At 50.1% G+C, this 13,940-nt stretch overlaps 1 protein-coding gene across 3 annotated transcripts in view; it reads left to right on the top strand.

Annotated features, from left to right (window-relative positions):
• The window catches only part of UPF1 (UPF1 RNA helicase and ATPase), a 33,583-nt gene that overhangs the window by 2,828 nt on the left and 16,815 nt on the right, over positions 1-13,940 (top strand). For all 3 annotated transcript variants that reach the window (XM_002688526.7, XM_005208480.5, XM_010806543.4), the window contains exons 2-4: positions 9,450-9,592; positions 11,202-11,291; positions 13,608-13,775. In XM_002688526.7, the coding sequence (XP_002688572.1) occupies positions 9,450-9,592; positions 11,202-11,291; positions 13,608-13,775 (401 nt within the window). The remainder of the gene's footprint in view (positions 1-9,449; positions 9,593-11,201; positions 11,292-13,607; positions 13,776-13,940) is intronic.

Here is a 13,940-nt window from a genome sequence, read left to right as displayed (position 1 = left end):
GACATTTTTGTCACCGTGAAAAGAAGCCCGGTGCCCCTCAGTCTGCCAGTCCTCCCTTCTCTAACCCCAGGCAACCACTGATCTCTCTACCTGCTTTGGACCTTTGATGTAAACAGACTGCATGTGGCCATACCGTGCCTGTGTCATCTGCTCTTTCACTGAGTGTGTGTTCAGGGTTCGTCCGCGTTGTAGCGTGTGTCGCTGCGTTCCTTTTTATGACTGAATGACGCTCCACAGCACGGACAGACCGCGTTCTGTTTATCTGCTTGTCTGCTGCTGGGCCTTTGGCTTAGCTACTGTGGAAACGCTGCTGGGAACATCTGTGTACAGATTTCTGTGTGGGTGTAAGCCTTCAGTGAAATTCTGGGTGGTCTGGTAACAGCTGCCTGTTACCTTTTCAGGGGCTACCAGACTGTTTTCTAATGTGTAGCTATATCACTGATACCACCTTTAATATCAGTCTTGACTGCCAACTTTGGTTTTGCCTGAAGGTTTAGGTAACACATGTGTGTCTTGGGGCAGCGGGGAGAATGGCACGCTGAGTTGAACTGAGTTGGTTCAGGTAACAACTTGTTTTCTTATTTATGAAATGAATTGATATTTGTCACAGCCCTGTCAGATGTCCCTAAGATAAGGCAACAGTTTTCTTTTAAGTATTTGACCCTTTTTGGGCTTGTCTGCTAACATCTCCAAGGGCAGGGAAAGGTGAGTTCAGAAGTCCTTTGTGTGACAGCTGGCGTTACACGCCTTCTGGTCTGCTTAGTTGTTACATTTCCCTTTGGTGCTGCTGTCGTGTTTCCTCCAAACATCGGACTTAGGATGATGAAAATGTTGAGTTGGGAACACTACCAAACAAAAGAAGGAGTGAACCACTGATGCACACGGCAGCGTGGATGCGTCTCAAAACAAGCACATTGGGTGGAAGATGCACTGAAAAAAAAGTATATACTCTGTGATTCTTCTCATATGAAACTCTAGAAGGGACTAGGTAGCCTGTGGTGACAGAAGGTAGGACAGTGGCTACGGGGAGGGGAGGAGAGCAGGGAGGGGAGGACAAAGGCAGGAAGAGACTGGGGGTGATGGATGTGCTTGTTATCTTGATCGATGGATCCATGAGTATTTACATACATCAGTGTGTGTCGATTTTAAAAGCTGCAAAGAGCTGCTACCTTGTCTTCAAACGCTGGCTGCCTTCAGAAGTCCAGGAAGGTTGTTCTGACACATCCTTGACTATCTAGGTAAACAGATCGTCTTCTGATTCCTGGCCCTTAGCTTATGATGAGGACTGAATTCCTTACAGTCCCAGGGTTCCTGAAAGTGGTGAGTTGAAAATTTGTGTGGACCTTTTTTGGTTGTGTGAACACTCGGTTAGTACAACTGTGACATAGTGCGCTTTGAGAAAATTGGAGATAAGATGCTGCGAACTTCACAGCTCTGGCAAGTATTCTATAGCACTTGTCTTTCATTGGATTTCCGGGGTTTGAAAACCAAAAGGGAGGACTTATGTGGCTTAGTGCTGAATAGCTGAAATAGCTTTTAACTCTGTTTACCCAATTAATTTCTTTACCCAGATTTAGCATGATTGAGGGGGAAGTTAACTCTAACACAATAGCAAAATTCTCTATCAGCCTAGGTCCCACAGCCAAAAAGGAGACACTTTGCAAACAGCTTTACTGAGGTATGGTCGTACACCGTGGAGTCCTCTTGTTTTTAAGTGTTTGATTCAGTGGGTTTTGTTTTTTTTTAGCTGTGCAGCCATCAGACAGCCACTCACTATCTTCTGTTTCATGCCATCGCTCTTTCCTTTTCTGTTTTGCTCCTGCTGATCTTGGTAGTCTCTTGTTAAAGCCCTGAGGTAGGGAATTGGATGAGCCCAAACTTGGCCACTTCAGCTGGCCCGTCGGGGATGTGTGCGGCCTGTGTGGGTTCCGCACCGGGGTGCGGAGGCTTGGCCACCCGCTTAGTGAGGAGCCCGCGCGCCCCATGTGTCTGTTCGCCGGTTCTTCGGTTCCCTCCACACAGGCTCCCAGGCTGCCCTCCTTGGCCTGATTCTCGATGGCTGCCCCTCGGTACTTCCCTTTCCGCGTCCTGCTGTGCTCCAGGAGCGCTGTGGGCGGTGGCTCCTGCTGGGGGGCAGAGTGAGTCCTTGTCAAGCTGCTGTGTTAGAAATGGCAGGTGCTGCCCAGTCTGCAGTTGGCCATGGGGACAGTGAGGGTCCAGAGGAGGGGGTGGTCTGCCCAGCAAAGTGAAAGCCTTTACGAGTGGTGCTCCTTGAGTCGTTCAGGAAGGTGTGTCCACTTGGCAGGGAACACAGGGCTTGGCATGGAGGGCTAGCGAGTGCAGGCAAGGGCCAGTGTCTACACCGAGGGGCCCAGCTCAATCTGGGAGCCTTGTGTTGCTGCTGAAGGGTGCTGTGACCTCACTTGAGAGCGGGGCCCTTCGATGACGGGAGGTCCGGCAGAGTGTGGTGAGCGGGGCCCTCAGATGGCGGGAGGTCCGGCAGAGTGTGGCTGAAGCTAGAAGGGGGATTCAGGTAGAGAGTGCTGGGGTTAGGTGTGTGGCCTTCTGTGTGTGTGACAGAGAACGCTCATGGTACCAGGTGGCCCTTCCTCTTCCTGGGGTCCCACGGCTGGCATCACATCCTCTTGTGCCTTTTTAAACGTGTGCTGGTCCAGTAGCAGCTTGCGAGCTGGACAGCCAAACCCGGCGTCTCAGGACCCCTGTGGACTGGGCTGTGATGGCCTCTAGACCTCCAGTTGGCTCAGGCTGCCTGTGGAGCTTTGGGGACCTTTGTCACGACTGAGGATAGCCCTTCCCGTCTACTCCAGCTCCTCCCGTAGCTCACCAGCCGGGGGTGACGTGAGCCTGGCGGCGCCACTGCTCGTGCCCGGGTGGAAGGCATTTGGCTGTGCTTGTCTGCCCTCACTCTTCTCAAGTGCATGGCTCTGCAGAGCTGACACAGTGTCCGGGCAGCGCTTTACCACCTGTATTGTATAAAAAGGGACGTTACGAATTCTCTCGTGTATAAGTAAATAAAGCGAACCTTGCCCTTCTTTCTTCTTGATTTGATGATTGTGAAGATTTTCCTTTCTCTTTTCCTTCTCTGATGTGTTTTAAAGCAAATCCAACTTATTTCGCTCTTCTGAGGTTGAGCCATATGAGTTAGTAATACTTAGCCGTTTAGACCTACGGTATTTAGAATGCATTTCTACAAACAGAGAAAGGGCGTCTTCGTAGCCTCACTGCTGTTATCAAATGAACAGCACCAATGGTAGTCTTTCCGCGATCGTCTAGTACACTGGACTTCCCTTTCTCCACAGTCATGTTGTTTACCTGGCCCAGACCCCTGCGAGGGCTAGTGTTAATGTGACTGCCTGTCGTGTCTCCAGCCCTGCTCTCCCGGGCAGCTCCTCTCTCCTTTTCATGCCACAAGCCAGGATCCTGTCCAGGTCACTGTCTTGTGAGGGGTCCTGCCTCCTGGACTGAACCTCTCGTCACAGTCTGGCTTCTCCCTGCAGGTGTGGGTGGATCCCGTTTCAGTCTGTGAGCTCCTCTGAAAAGTGGCTGACCCCAGAGCTGGGGTGGGCTCAGCTCTCGATGAGAACAAGAAAAGGGGAGGCAGGTGGCGCCCATTTAACTCAAAGCGTAGGGGCTGCTGTGCTGGGTGGGGCCGTGTGCAGTCCCCTTTGTTGCAGGTCAGAATGGTCAAATCGTAACAGTTTCTTTTGATTAAAACAGATTAAAGAGGGCTAAGAGATTGTATCACAGTGTGTAATCATTAACTGGATCTTGAATTTAAAAAACTATAAAGGATGTTTTAGGGCACTGGGGACGTGTGTATGTGTGTTAGATAGCAGTGTTATATTAGCATTATTCCTGAGTGTGATGCTTATATTGTGGCTGTGTGGAGAAAGCCCTTGTCCTGGGGCCTGTGACTCTGAAATGGATCAGGAAAGTAAAAGTATCTGTGTGTGTGCGTGCTTGTGCAGAGCAGGAGAGGGAGAGAGCAAGCCTGGTAAAATGTGAGTGGCTGGTAGATCCAAATGGGGGATGAGTGGTCATTCATTCTCTGTAGTTTTGAAACTCTTTCAAAGTTGAGGGAGAGGGATCTTCTGTTAGGCTGTTCCTCAGGGCTCAGAGACCCAGCAGCTCCTCTCTGCCTCAGGCCAACTCAGGAAAGGCAGTTTCCCATTCACTCTTTTTTAGACGGTGGAAGAAAAGAATAAATGATGAGTCATTTTTCATCACAACCTTTATATTTTGGACGAGAAGATGTGTTCATTGAGCCTGTCCTGTGAGAGCATACTGGGGTGTGGGCTTAGTTCTAGGTGCTGGGGTCATGGCGGGAAGCAGAACAGGCAGAGTTGGCCCCACTGGCACCCCTCGGATGGGGTCAGTGGTGGATGGAGACTGAAGGACCAGGAGCTGTCTGTGCAGAAGCCAAGAGGGTAGTGAGTGCAAAGGCCTGGGGAGTGGAGCCTTTCAGGGACCGAGGAAGGTCCGTTTTATGGTGAGTGGTTGACGCTTACAAGGTGTGGGTAATGTGTGGTCTAAAAGTTCTTACCAACACATTTGGTGGTAATTTTTAATTAACGTGCGTTTCCTCTGTGAGAATGAAGTGACTTTTCTTCCTGCTGCTCTGATGTGCACAGAATTCTGCAGTGGGTCATAAGAAACTCTCTTGGCAGAAAATCCCTGCAAGGCCTTAATCAGGGGTGGAGAGGAAACTGTTTCTTTGGCTTTCTAGACCCAGTGACCTGGTGCCTGGGGGTGTGCTCAGAGAGTGCAGGGGGAGGCTTGGGGAGGCCTTTCCCCTCTTGAGCCCAGCAGGACCCAGGGCTCCTGGCTGTAGTTGAGGGGTTGTTAACTTCAGTCAGTCCTGTGCCAGACAGGGACCTTCCCCTCCCTCCTCCTGTTATGTTGCCTGGCTTGGGTTGTGTGCCTTCTCTGTGCCAGGCACTCTTTAGTGCTTTAATTCAGTTAATTATAGTTTCTAAGGTCAAATGTATTTTTGAAGTTAATGTTTATCTTAAAACTTTCCAGAAAGGAGAGAGAGAAACTAACAACCCAGCTATGGAAGTCTGTGCTGTGGTCAGGTCACAGCAGGGCAGGAGTCGGGCTGGGCAGGGGCTGGACATGCACGTGTGCGTGTGCAAAAGTACTTGTGAGAAGGGTCACACCCACACTCCCAGCCACAAAGCTGAGAGCCTGTCGGGGAATCTGGACTGCTCTCTCTGGTCTCCTTGCCTTAGAGGCTGAGGGAGAGTCCATCTAACTTTGTCTCGTCTGTATTGCATTGTCTCTCAAGAGAGTTCCTAGAGCAGACTTAGATTTCCTGCTCCTTATGAAGCCGGAAGGGTTCATAACAGTGATGCAGGGAAAGGATCACTGCTTTCAAGAGCCTCACACATTCCCGATGCTGGCTCTCTCCTCCCTCTGTGAGGGGAGAAGTGTGGGGTCTGAGGCCTGGATGAAGCAGGATGGGTAGCTTGGGGGCCCCTGGTGGCATGCAGGTTTCTGTATTACTCTACATACTAATTTTGGCATTTCAGGAAAGTAAAGATTCACATCACTAATGTTTCCTTGAACAAAAAAGTTTATGCACCCTGATGACACATTTTAGAGGCTCCTCCTCTAGGAGTTGGTGAGACTTTCATTTTTCTTTTCTTTAAATTAACCATTTTTAAAATTGAAGTATAGTTAAAGTACTGTGTTCGTTTCAGGTGTACAGCAAAATGATTCGGTTATACACACATATGTGTATATTCTTTTTCAGATTCTATTCTGTTACAGTTCCTTATAGGTCTCTATTGCTTATCTGTTTTATTCACAGCCGTGTGTACGTGTCAGTCTCAGAATCCTAGTTAACACCTTCCCGCTCAGCCCCTTTGGAAACCATAAGTTTGTTTTCTGTGTCTGTGAGTCTTTCTGTTCTGTAAATAAGTTCATTTGTTTCATCATTTATTTGTCTGTTTTTAATATTCCAACATATAAGTGATATCATATGATATTTGTTTTTGTCTGTCTGACTCCACTTAATACGATACTGTCTCATCCATCCATGTTGCTGCAAGAGGCGTCGTTTCGTTCTTTCTAATGGCCGAGTGGTATTCCACTGTGTGTGCCACACCTTCACCCACTCATCTGTCAGTGGACACTGCTCCCGTGTCCTGGCTGCTGTGAGTGGTGCTGCTGTGAACACTGGGGGGCATGCGTCTTTTCACATTAGAGTTTTCTCGGGATACATGCCCAGCAGTGGGATTGCTGGGTCATATGATAACTCTATTTTTAGTTTTTTGAGGACCCTCCATTGTGGCTGTACCAGTTTACATTCCTACCCAGTGTACCAAGTGTAGGCAGGTTCCTTTTTCTCCACACCTTCTCTAGCATTTATTATTTGTAGACTTTTTAGTCATGGTCATTCTGACTGATGTGAGGTGATACCTTATTTGGTTTGCATTTCTCTAATAATTAGCGATATTGAGCATCTTGTCATGAACCTATTAGCCATCTGTATGTCTTTGGTGAAATATTGGCAAACATTTTCTTAAAGTGCTAGGTACTAAATGTTCTAGACTTTGTGGGACAAGAAGCAAATACCTACTATTAGGTACTTAATTCAACCACTTAAAAATGTAAATACCGTTCTGAGCTTGAGATTGTGGCCCACATCCTTCGATCTCCTGTAGCATGATATATGTGGCTGTTCCACTGCCATTAAGTGAAATCCAGGTACTGTAATCTGGCCACACACTTTGAGAAAACCAGCGTGTGTGTGCTGAGCGGTCAGCCCGAGAGACGCATTGGTCTCTGTTCGCAGCCTCACCTCGGTGCTGCCGCTGTGCGTGGTGGGGGGAGTGCTGCCGGCAGGAGAGGCGACTTTGGACGAACAAAGCACCACAAGGAATTCAGCAGATGAAAAGCGGGCAAAGCACTTCAACAGACTTTTCCTCAGAGAAGATATGCAAACGGCTAACAAGCATAGGAAAAGATCCTTAGCATCGTTAGAAGCCACGAAAGGCAAATCGAAGCCACGGTGAGTTACTGCCTCACGCCCAGCAGGATGGCCACTGTCGAGAACGAACAGAAATCACAAGTGTTGTCAACACTGTGGAAAAATCAGGACCCTTGTGCACTTCTGGTGGGTGGGAAAGTAAAATGGCGTAGCTGCTGTGGAAAACAGTAGTAACTTCCTCACAAAGTTAAGCATAGAATAGCTGTATGATCCAGCAACTCCATTTCTGGGTATATACCCCAAAGAATTGAAATCAGGGACTTGAAGAAAGACTTGGGCTTCATAGTAACATCATTCACAACAGCCAAAAGGTGAAAGCAACCCAACTGTCCATTTTCAGATGAATGGATAAGCAAAATGTTGTGTCCGTACAATGGAATATCATTCAGCCTTTAAAAGTAAGGAAATTCAGACACAGTATGACGTAGATGAACCTTTAACCCCTTACGCTGAGTGAAATGTCAGTCACAAAAGGACAAATACAGTATGATTCCACCGTGTGAAGTCCCTGTAGTAGTAGTTAGATTCATAGAAACAGCGTAGAATGGAGGTTGCCCGGGACGGAGGGAGGGAAGACAGACAGAGCTCCAGTTTGAGAAGATGAGGAAGGTGTGGAGGTGGATGGTGGTAGTGTTTGAACAACTGTGTGGATGTACTTAATGCCACAGAACCATTTAAATTTTTTTAAAAAGGAGATCAGGGCTCTCGGCCTTAGCACCATCTTTTGAGAAACCTCTGCGCCATGAGAGCAAAGTGGAGGAAGAAGCGAATGCGCAGGCTGAAGCGCAAAAGAAGAAAGATGAGGCAGAGGTCCAGGTAAACTTGTACACCCATGGAAGCCACAGAAGCAGAAACAAGGGAAGCCAGAGGCCAGGGACACTGGTACAAAGTGTGGACTGCATGCCTCCTAGCTAGAACTCATCAATGGATCCAGAACACCTATGGCCATTCTGATCGCCTTGACCACCTTTGCGAGACCTACCTTGCTCGTATCAAAGCCGGCCCTTTTGGCCCACTGCCCTGGACCTGAGACAACTATGGACTAGCTCTCTTCTCAGCTGTGGCTGAGTGTAACGTGTGCAATAAATCGTCTCCATCGCTGTCTTAAAAAAAAAAGGCGATCAGGGATTCACAAAGAGGTGCTTGTGGTGATGTTAATAATATTATCTTCATGACATTAAAACCCAAAAGTTGTTATTGATTTTTCGTTTAAAAAAAAATTCCCCCAAACAAAGGATACAGTCTTCTTACATTTAACCTGGACGTTCTGAAAATGAAAGTATATTAAAGTGGTGGCAGAAACTGAAATGGGGTTCTGATCTGGGTGAGACCATTACAGAGACAGGGATTCCTGTGCTGGGTTCTTGGCTTTCTTGACAACCCGAATGCATCTTTGAAATTCTGGGGTGCCCTTCTCAGGAGACGTGTTGCTCTCCGGCTCAGATGGGTGACGAGCAGTGGACGGGCTGGCCTGGCCGACCCTGCACAGCGTGGGCGTGGGTTACAGCTTCAGTCTGCCAGCTGTGTGTGGCAGCGGTTCTGCAAGGGAGCCAGGCCAGTGTCTGACCCGTCTCACAGCTCAGAGAAACCCAGGGCTCCTGTCACTCCCTGTCCTTCGTCACGGGCTGCTCCTGCTGCTTGACCCAGCTTCGTGTGGGCTGTGGCCCCTGGGGGTGATGGGGACTGTTGGCTGCCATCTGAGGGGAGCATCTCTTCCCCTCTGATGAGCTGTCCGTGTACCCATGAATGGATGTGTGAGCTCAGCAGAAGTGCCTGAAGTTCACTGCTTAGTTACTTAAAGCTGCCTGTTTGTATGTTTTTGCTGTTACAACATGTAAAAGGTAGTATATTTAGTACGATTGTATCCTAAAACTAGAAGATTGTCTTAACATTCAGTTTCTAATTCCTGCTTAAGGGCTGCCTTCCGGAGAGGGGAACTGACAGTGAAGAACATTTGTGGACTAGCAAGAGAACCACGTTGCTACGTCTGCAGGAGTCTCAGCCTTTGCTTCTGGTGCCTAGGCAGAGGAATGGGGGGGCGGCCCCTTCACCGTGGTGGGGTTCCAGGCCCTCTGGTCTGGCGCTGCACATCTGTCCTCGGGGGGACCACGCCTGGTTTGTGAGCGGTCCTTTTGCTCCTTGTGGCCCTCCGCACCCTGGTGGTGGTGTGGCTTTGTGGCTAGATGGGGTTTGCTGGGGTATGCACGTGGCGAGGCGGGTGACCTCTGCTGCGCGTGCCCTGTTTCTGGCCAGGCAGGTTTGATAGGAGAGTATGAAAAGTCACATCAGAAGAAACTGGACTGTCTCACAGTGGAGAGCAGGCCAGTGCTTCACGGGAAGGTTGCCATGGCTGCTCATGTGGGGAGACGCCAGGTGCCTGGGCTGAGACCCAGAAGCTGCGGCCTTTCATGGTGATGCTGCCCTTCTGCCGTAGGTTGGTGGCCCTGAGGGCATCCTGCAGAACGGGGCCGTGGACGACAGCGTGGCCAAGACCAGCCAGTTGTTGGCCGAATTGAACTTTGAAGAAGATGAAGAAGATACCTATTACACAAAGGATCTGCCTGTACATGCCTGCAGGTGAGCGCTTCAGCAGAGGGGGGACTCGCCTCCCAGAGCATCCACCTTCCACATGGAAGTTCCAACTTTACAGAGGCCCGTCTAAGACCATGGACTGTGACACTTGGAAACACTGTCCTTGGAAATAAGGTTGCTCAAGCCCTTGTACGCACATAAATCCCTCATCCTGGGCAGGAGAGTGGGGTCAGCACCCTCTGTCATCCCTGATTCTCTCAGCTGGAGGAGAAAGAGTCCCCTTCTCTGCCTTCCTCGGGCCTTAAGGTTGTTCCCCGGAGCCTGCCCCCTCACTCATCCGAAAGAACTCAGCACATCGGCTGAGCATCTGAGTCCAGAGGGTGAAGAGAGCATCTGAGACTTCGCTCACAACGAGGTTCCTGTAGGCTTCTTTAAAATAGCTGCCTTGGGGACTTCCATGGCAGTCCATGCTGCCAGAGCAGGGGGCATGGGTTCCATCCCTGGTCAGGGAACTAAGATCCCGCAGGCTGTGTTGGGCAGCAAAGAAAAATAATAATAATAGAAAGACCTGCGTGTTGACCAAATTTGGAATTCTGATCTAGAGGAGGACCCATCCCTTGTGTTTGGACTTTCTCTTGCTTTTTGAGACCAAAAGAGGTGAAATGATCTTGCTCGGGGCACTCTGCCAGTCAGGGCACTGGGCCTCTCGGCCCTGCCGACCCTCGGGCGCGCGGCCCTCCGCGATCAGCACCCGTGACGGCACAGAGGGCTGCTGCTTCCCTGCTTGACGGCAGACTGTCTTGCTCTGTTGGTTCTGTGCTCCCTCTCATTCCCAGTACATTTTTACATCTGTAATAGTGTTCCTGTTCTCAACAGGCCTGTGAAGTGGCCTAGTGAAGCTGCAGTGGTTAAAGTCTGCACACCCCCTCGCACTCCTGCCGCCTGCTTGGAGCGGAGGAGGGAGAGCTGTCCTGGCACGAGATGCCGCGGGGAAGGTTGTTGGCCAGAGCACATTCTGGTTTGAGACAAAGTCTTGGCTTTATGCACATACAGAACTTTACTCTGTGCAGAGCCAGAGCCAGTGCTTTTGTTTTTGGTGTATTGATTTTCAGAAAAGGGAGTCCGGGGGCTCTCCCGAGGTGCTCCTTGCGGGACCCTCCACTGCTGGGTTGAGCTGAGTGTTCCCAGGAGCATGGCGCCCTCTGCCGGAGCGTGTGAGGCTCTGAATGCAGCGTGGTCTCAGCTTACCTTCTGTGTGCCCAGAGCCAGGGATGTTGACTTCCCTGCTCACAAGTCACAGTTCCTGAAACTTGAGACCGAGGGAAATGACTCCGTCACCTTGGGGGTGTTAGGTCTACGTTGCTGGGCTCACCTGGCACCTTGCACTGCTCTCGTGCCCCACACCCCCAAGGCTGCCTGCAAGGGTCTTTGCTGCCATCTGAGGGGTCTCCACAGCACCCCTAACCGCTTCCCTGTGTTCACAGGAAGCCTCTGCAGTTAACTGATTGGGTTTTGTTAGTGGGATCGTTGGGTTTGAGTATGTGTTTAATGAAAAACTTAAAAATGTTGTAAGAGGAAAGAATTTTACATCCTGCCAAATTAAAACCAGAGAGCAATCTTCCAACTTTAACTGTTGATGTTTTGACTTTTTTAGTTACTGTGGAATACACGATCCTGCTTGCGTGGTTTACTGTAACACCAGCAAGAAGTGGTTCTGTAATGGACGTGGAAATACTTCTGGCAGGTAGATAATCAAACCGCGCATGTGTCTTTAATCAGTGCTGTGCTCAGATTTGTGTGTAAATTATGGAAATGTTGAAGCGAAGCACAATATAAAATCACGCTAACAAACCTGGTTTTTTCCCCTCCTCTGTGACTGGTTTAACTTGAAACAGATGGTGGTGTGTGAATGCCTTAATGTATTTACCCTTGATTTATTCTCTGCGGTTCTTTTTATTATGCAAGTAGGGTTGGTTTAATTCTCATTCCCAGTTTTTATTTATATTTTTCTGCAAGATGAGCTCCTGGCATGCCCGTTCATCTTCATTACTGGGTGCCTGGGGAGGATGTTCCCAAGACAGTCATGGGCATCCATGGGAGCTGCTTCCTGAGAAGGCTCCCTCTGGCCTTAGCTCATTGGAGCAGTCCTGAGGCTAATATGGGCCAGATCCTGAATCATCAGATTAAATTAAGTTCACTTGACCGTCGACTCTGGGCTTCCCTTCCTGCTGTTGATCAGCAGCAGCTGTGACTAGGTCCCTTTTTTTTGGGTTTAGGTGAGACCAGCATGATGCGGGCACTCAGATTCCAGGGAGAGTCCGTTTATCTAGGCTCGAGTGGTGAGATTCCTCAGCCCCCACCACTGGCACGGGTCTAGTTCTATTGGCTTCTCTGAGGCTGCCGTGAGGTGAGGACTCAGGCCATTGCCACAGAGAAGCAGAGCAGAGTCTCCGTGGGACAGGGCTCCCAGGTCACCAGCACGGAACCAGCATCTTCCTCTGAGATTCCTGTTTTATAGAAATAAAGTGACGAAATTCCGTAGGCGGCTTTATTCATACATAGCCCCCTTCCTATGTCTTCGGCAGCCGGACGCGGGCTCATGACCTCGTGCAGGATGCAGAGTGCTCACATCTCATGTCATCTTGGAGTCAGTAATGCAAATTATGGGCTTCTGAGTGAGGCAAGAAAGGGAGCTGGGTTTTTTAGGGATATGAAAGGAGAAGCGTCTTTAGGGTACCCAGAAGAGGCTGGTATCTCACTTTCCAAATGTTCTGGGTAATTTAAGTGTTACTGTGTTTGCATTAGTTCCTCTCTTGCAGGAAAAGCAATTAAATAAAACTTGCCTTAGTTGGCAACCCCATCTTCAGGTCAGCAGAGCCAAGGTCAGGGAAGTGAGCAGAGAACCTCTGAGAGAAAACAGACTTGGTCAGCCAGCACTGTGTTCTGTGCAAGGTCAAATTGTGAAGGTGATGAACCCCCCTTCAGGAAGCTTCCAATGTGGTAGAGCGTGGTGGGCCTAGAAAAGACAGGAGGAAATCACTGATTCCGGTAGAATACCCAGGGGTGGCAGCTCCAGGAGGGGAGGAGGGGTGGGGGCTTTGGAGGTACAGAGAGTAGTGGTGATTAGCTGGGTAATCTGACAATCTTTGTGGGGCCAGAGAGGATTAGGATGTTGGCCTCTGAGCCAAAGCGTGCACAGGAGGGGTTTCCCAGGGTGACGCGAGGGGAGCAGCAGGGAAGGCTGGAGGCCCAGCAGGCGCACTCAGCGTGTGACACACGCACAGCAAGGCTGGGGGTTGCTGGGGAGGCTGGGAGAGCTGAGGCAGGAGCAGGCACTACCTGGGGCCCCGAGTGAGGCTGGTGTTGGGGAGGGCGAGTTCAGCGCTAAACCAGGGACTCAGGGCCTGGCTTAGGTGAGCCGTGTCCCGGAAATGAGAAAGGTGTCAAGAGTTCTGGCCACGCGCAACAAGGAAAGAGCTGAGACAGCGGGGCTTCCAGACAGTTCAGAGCTGGCCCTGTGCTTCCGGAGAGTAGCCTTGACCTCCCCCTGCTCCGTATTTTTTTGCTGTCCTCAGGTTTCTAGTACATTTGGTTATCAGGTTTCCTGGCCTGCAGCAAATGAGAAGGGGTGTTGCTCCTGGAAGCAGGCGCGGGGCCAGGAGAAGTGACTTTGAAAGGAGCAGCGGAGAAACTACGTTGAGTGAATAGGAGCAGTGAAGGGGCGAGCCTTCCTCTCCAAGACAGCAGCCTTGGCACCCGAGTTAGATTCAGTCAGGCCCAATAAGCTGGATTTAAGAAAGCAGGAATGGGGCAAGAGGGAACTGTGTGAAGCATGTTAGGGAAGTTTTCCTTAGAAATGGTTCAAGTCAGATCGATTTTTGCGCTCAGTGGGGAGCCAGTTCAGGGGCAGGCCGGTCCCTCTGGATGCCAGATGGATGAGGTGTGACCATTCCTGCTAATGGACCGTGAACGGTACCGGAACTTTTAACGGAGCTCGAAAATTGGAAGTGGTGAAAAGCCAAACTTTGGGTGTTAACTATTGATCATTTCCTGGTTTCAGCCACATTGTAAATCACCTTGTGAGGGCAAAATGCAAAGAGGTGACTCTGCACAAGGATGGGCCCCTAGGGGAGACGGTTCTGGAGTGTTATAACTGCGGCTGCCGCAACGTCTTCCTCCTCGGCTTCATCCCTGCCAAGGCCGACTCGGTTGTGGTGCTGCTGTGCAGGTGAGGGCAGGGCCCCAGTTCCCTTGTTTGGGGGGGTGCCTTTCAGGCGAAGACTCAGTCTCTCCACAGTGCCAACTCTCTGGAGCTTTAAAATAGTTTTAAGTGGTTTCTGCCAACTGGCGAGGTCTAAGGAGGTTTGGAGGGTTGGGGCTTGTTACAGAGCTA

Source organism: Bos taurus, chromosome 7, assembly GCF_002263795.3.
Source record: "Bos taurus isolate L1 Dominette 01449 registration number 42190680 breed Hereford chromosome 7, ARS-UCD2.0, whole genome shotgun sequence".
Lineage (NCBI taxonomy): Eukaryota > Metazoa > Chordata > Mammalia > Artiodactyla > Bovidae > Bos > Bos taurus.
Note: the sequence above shows the minus strand (reverse complement) of the source record. Positions and strands in the feature narration are given on the sequence as shown.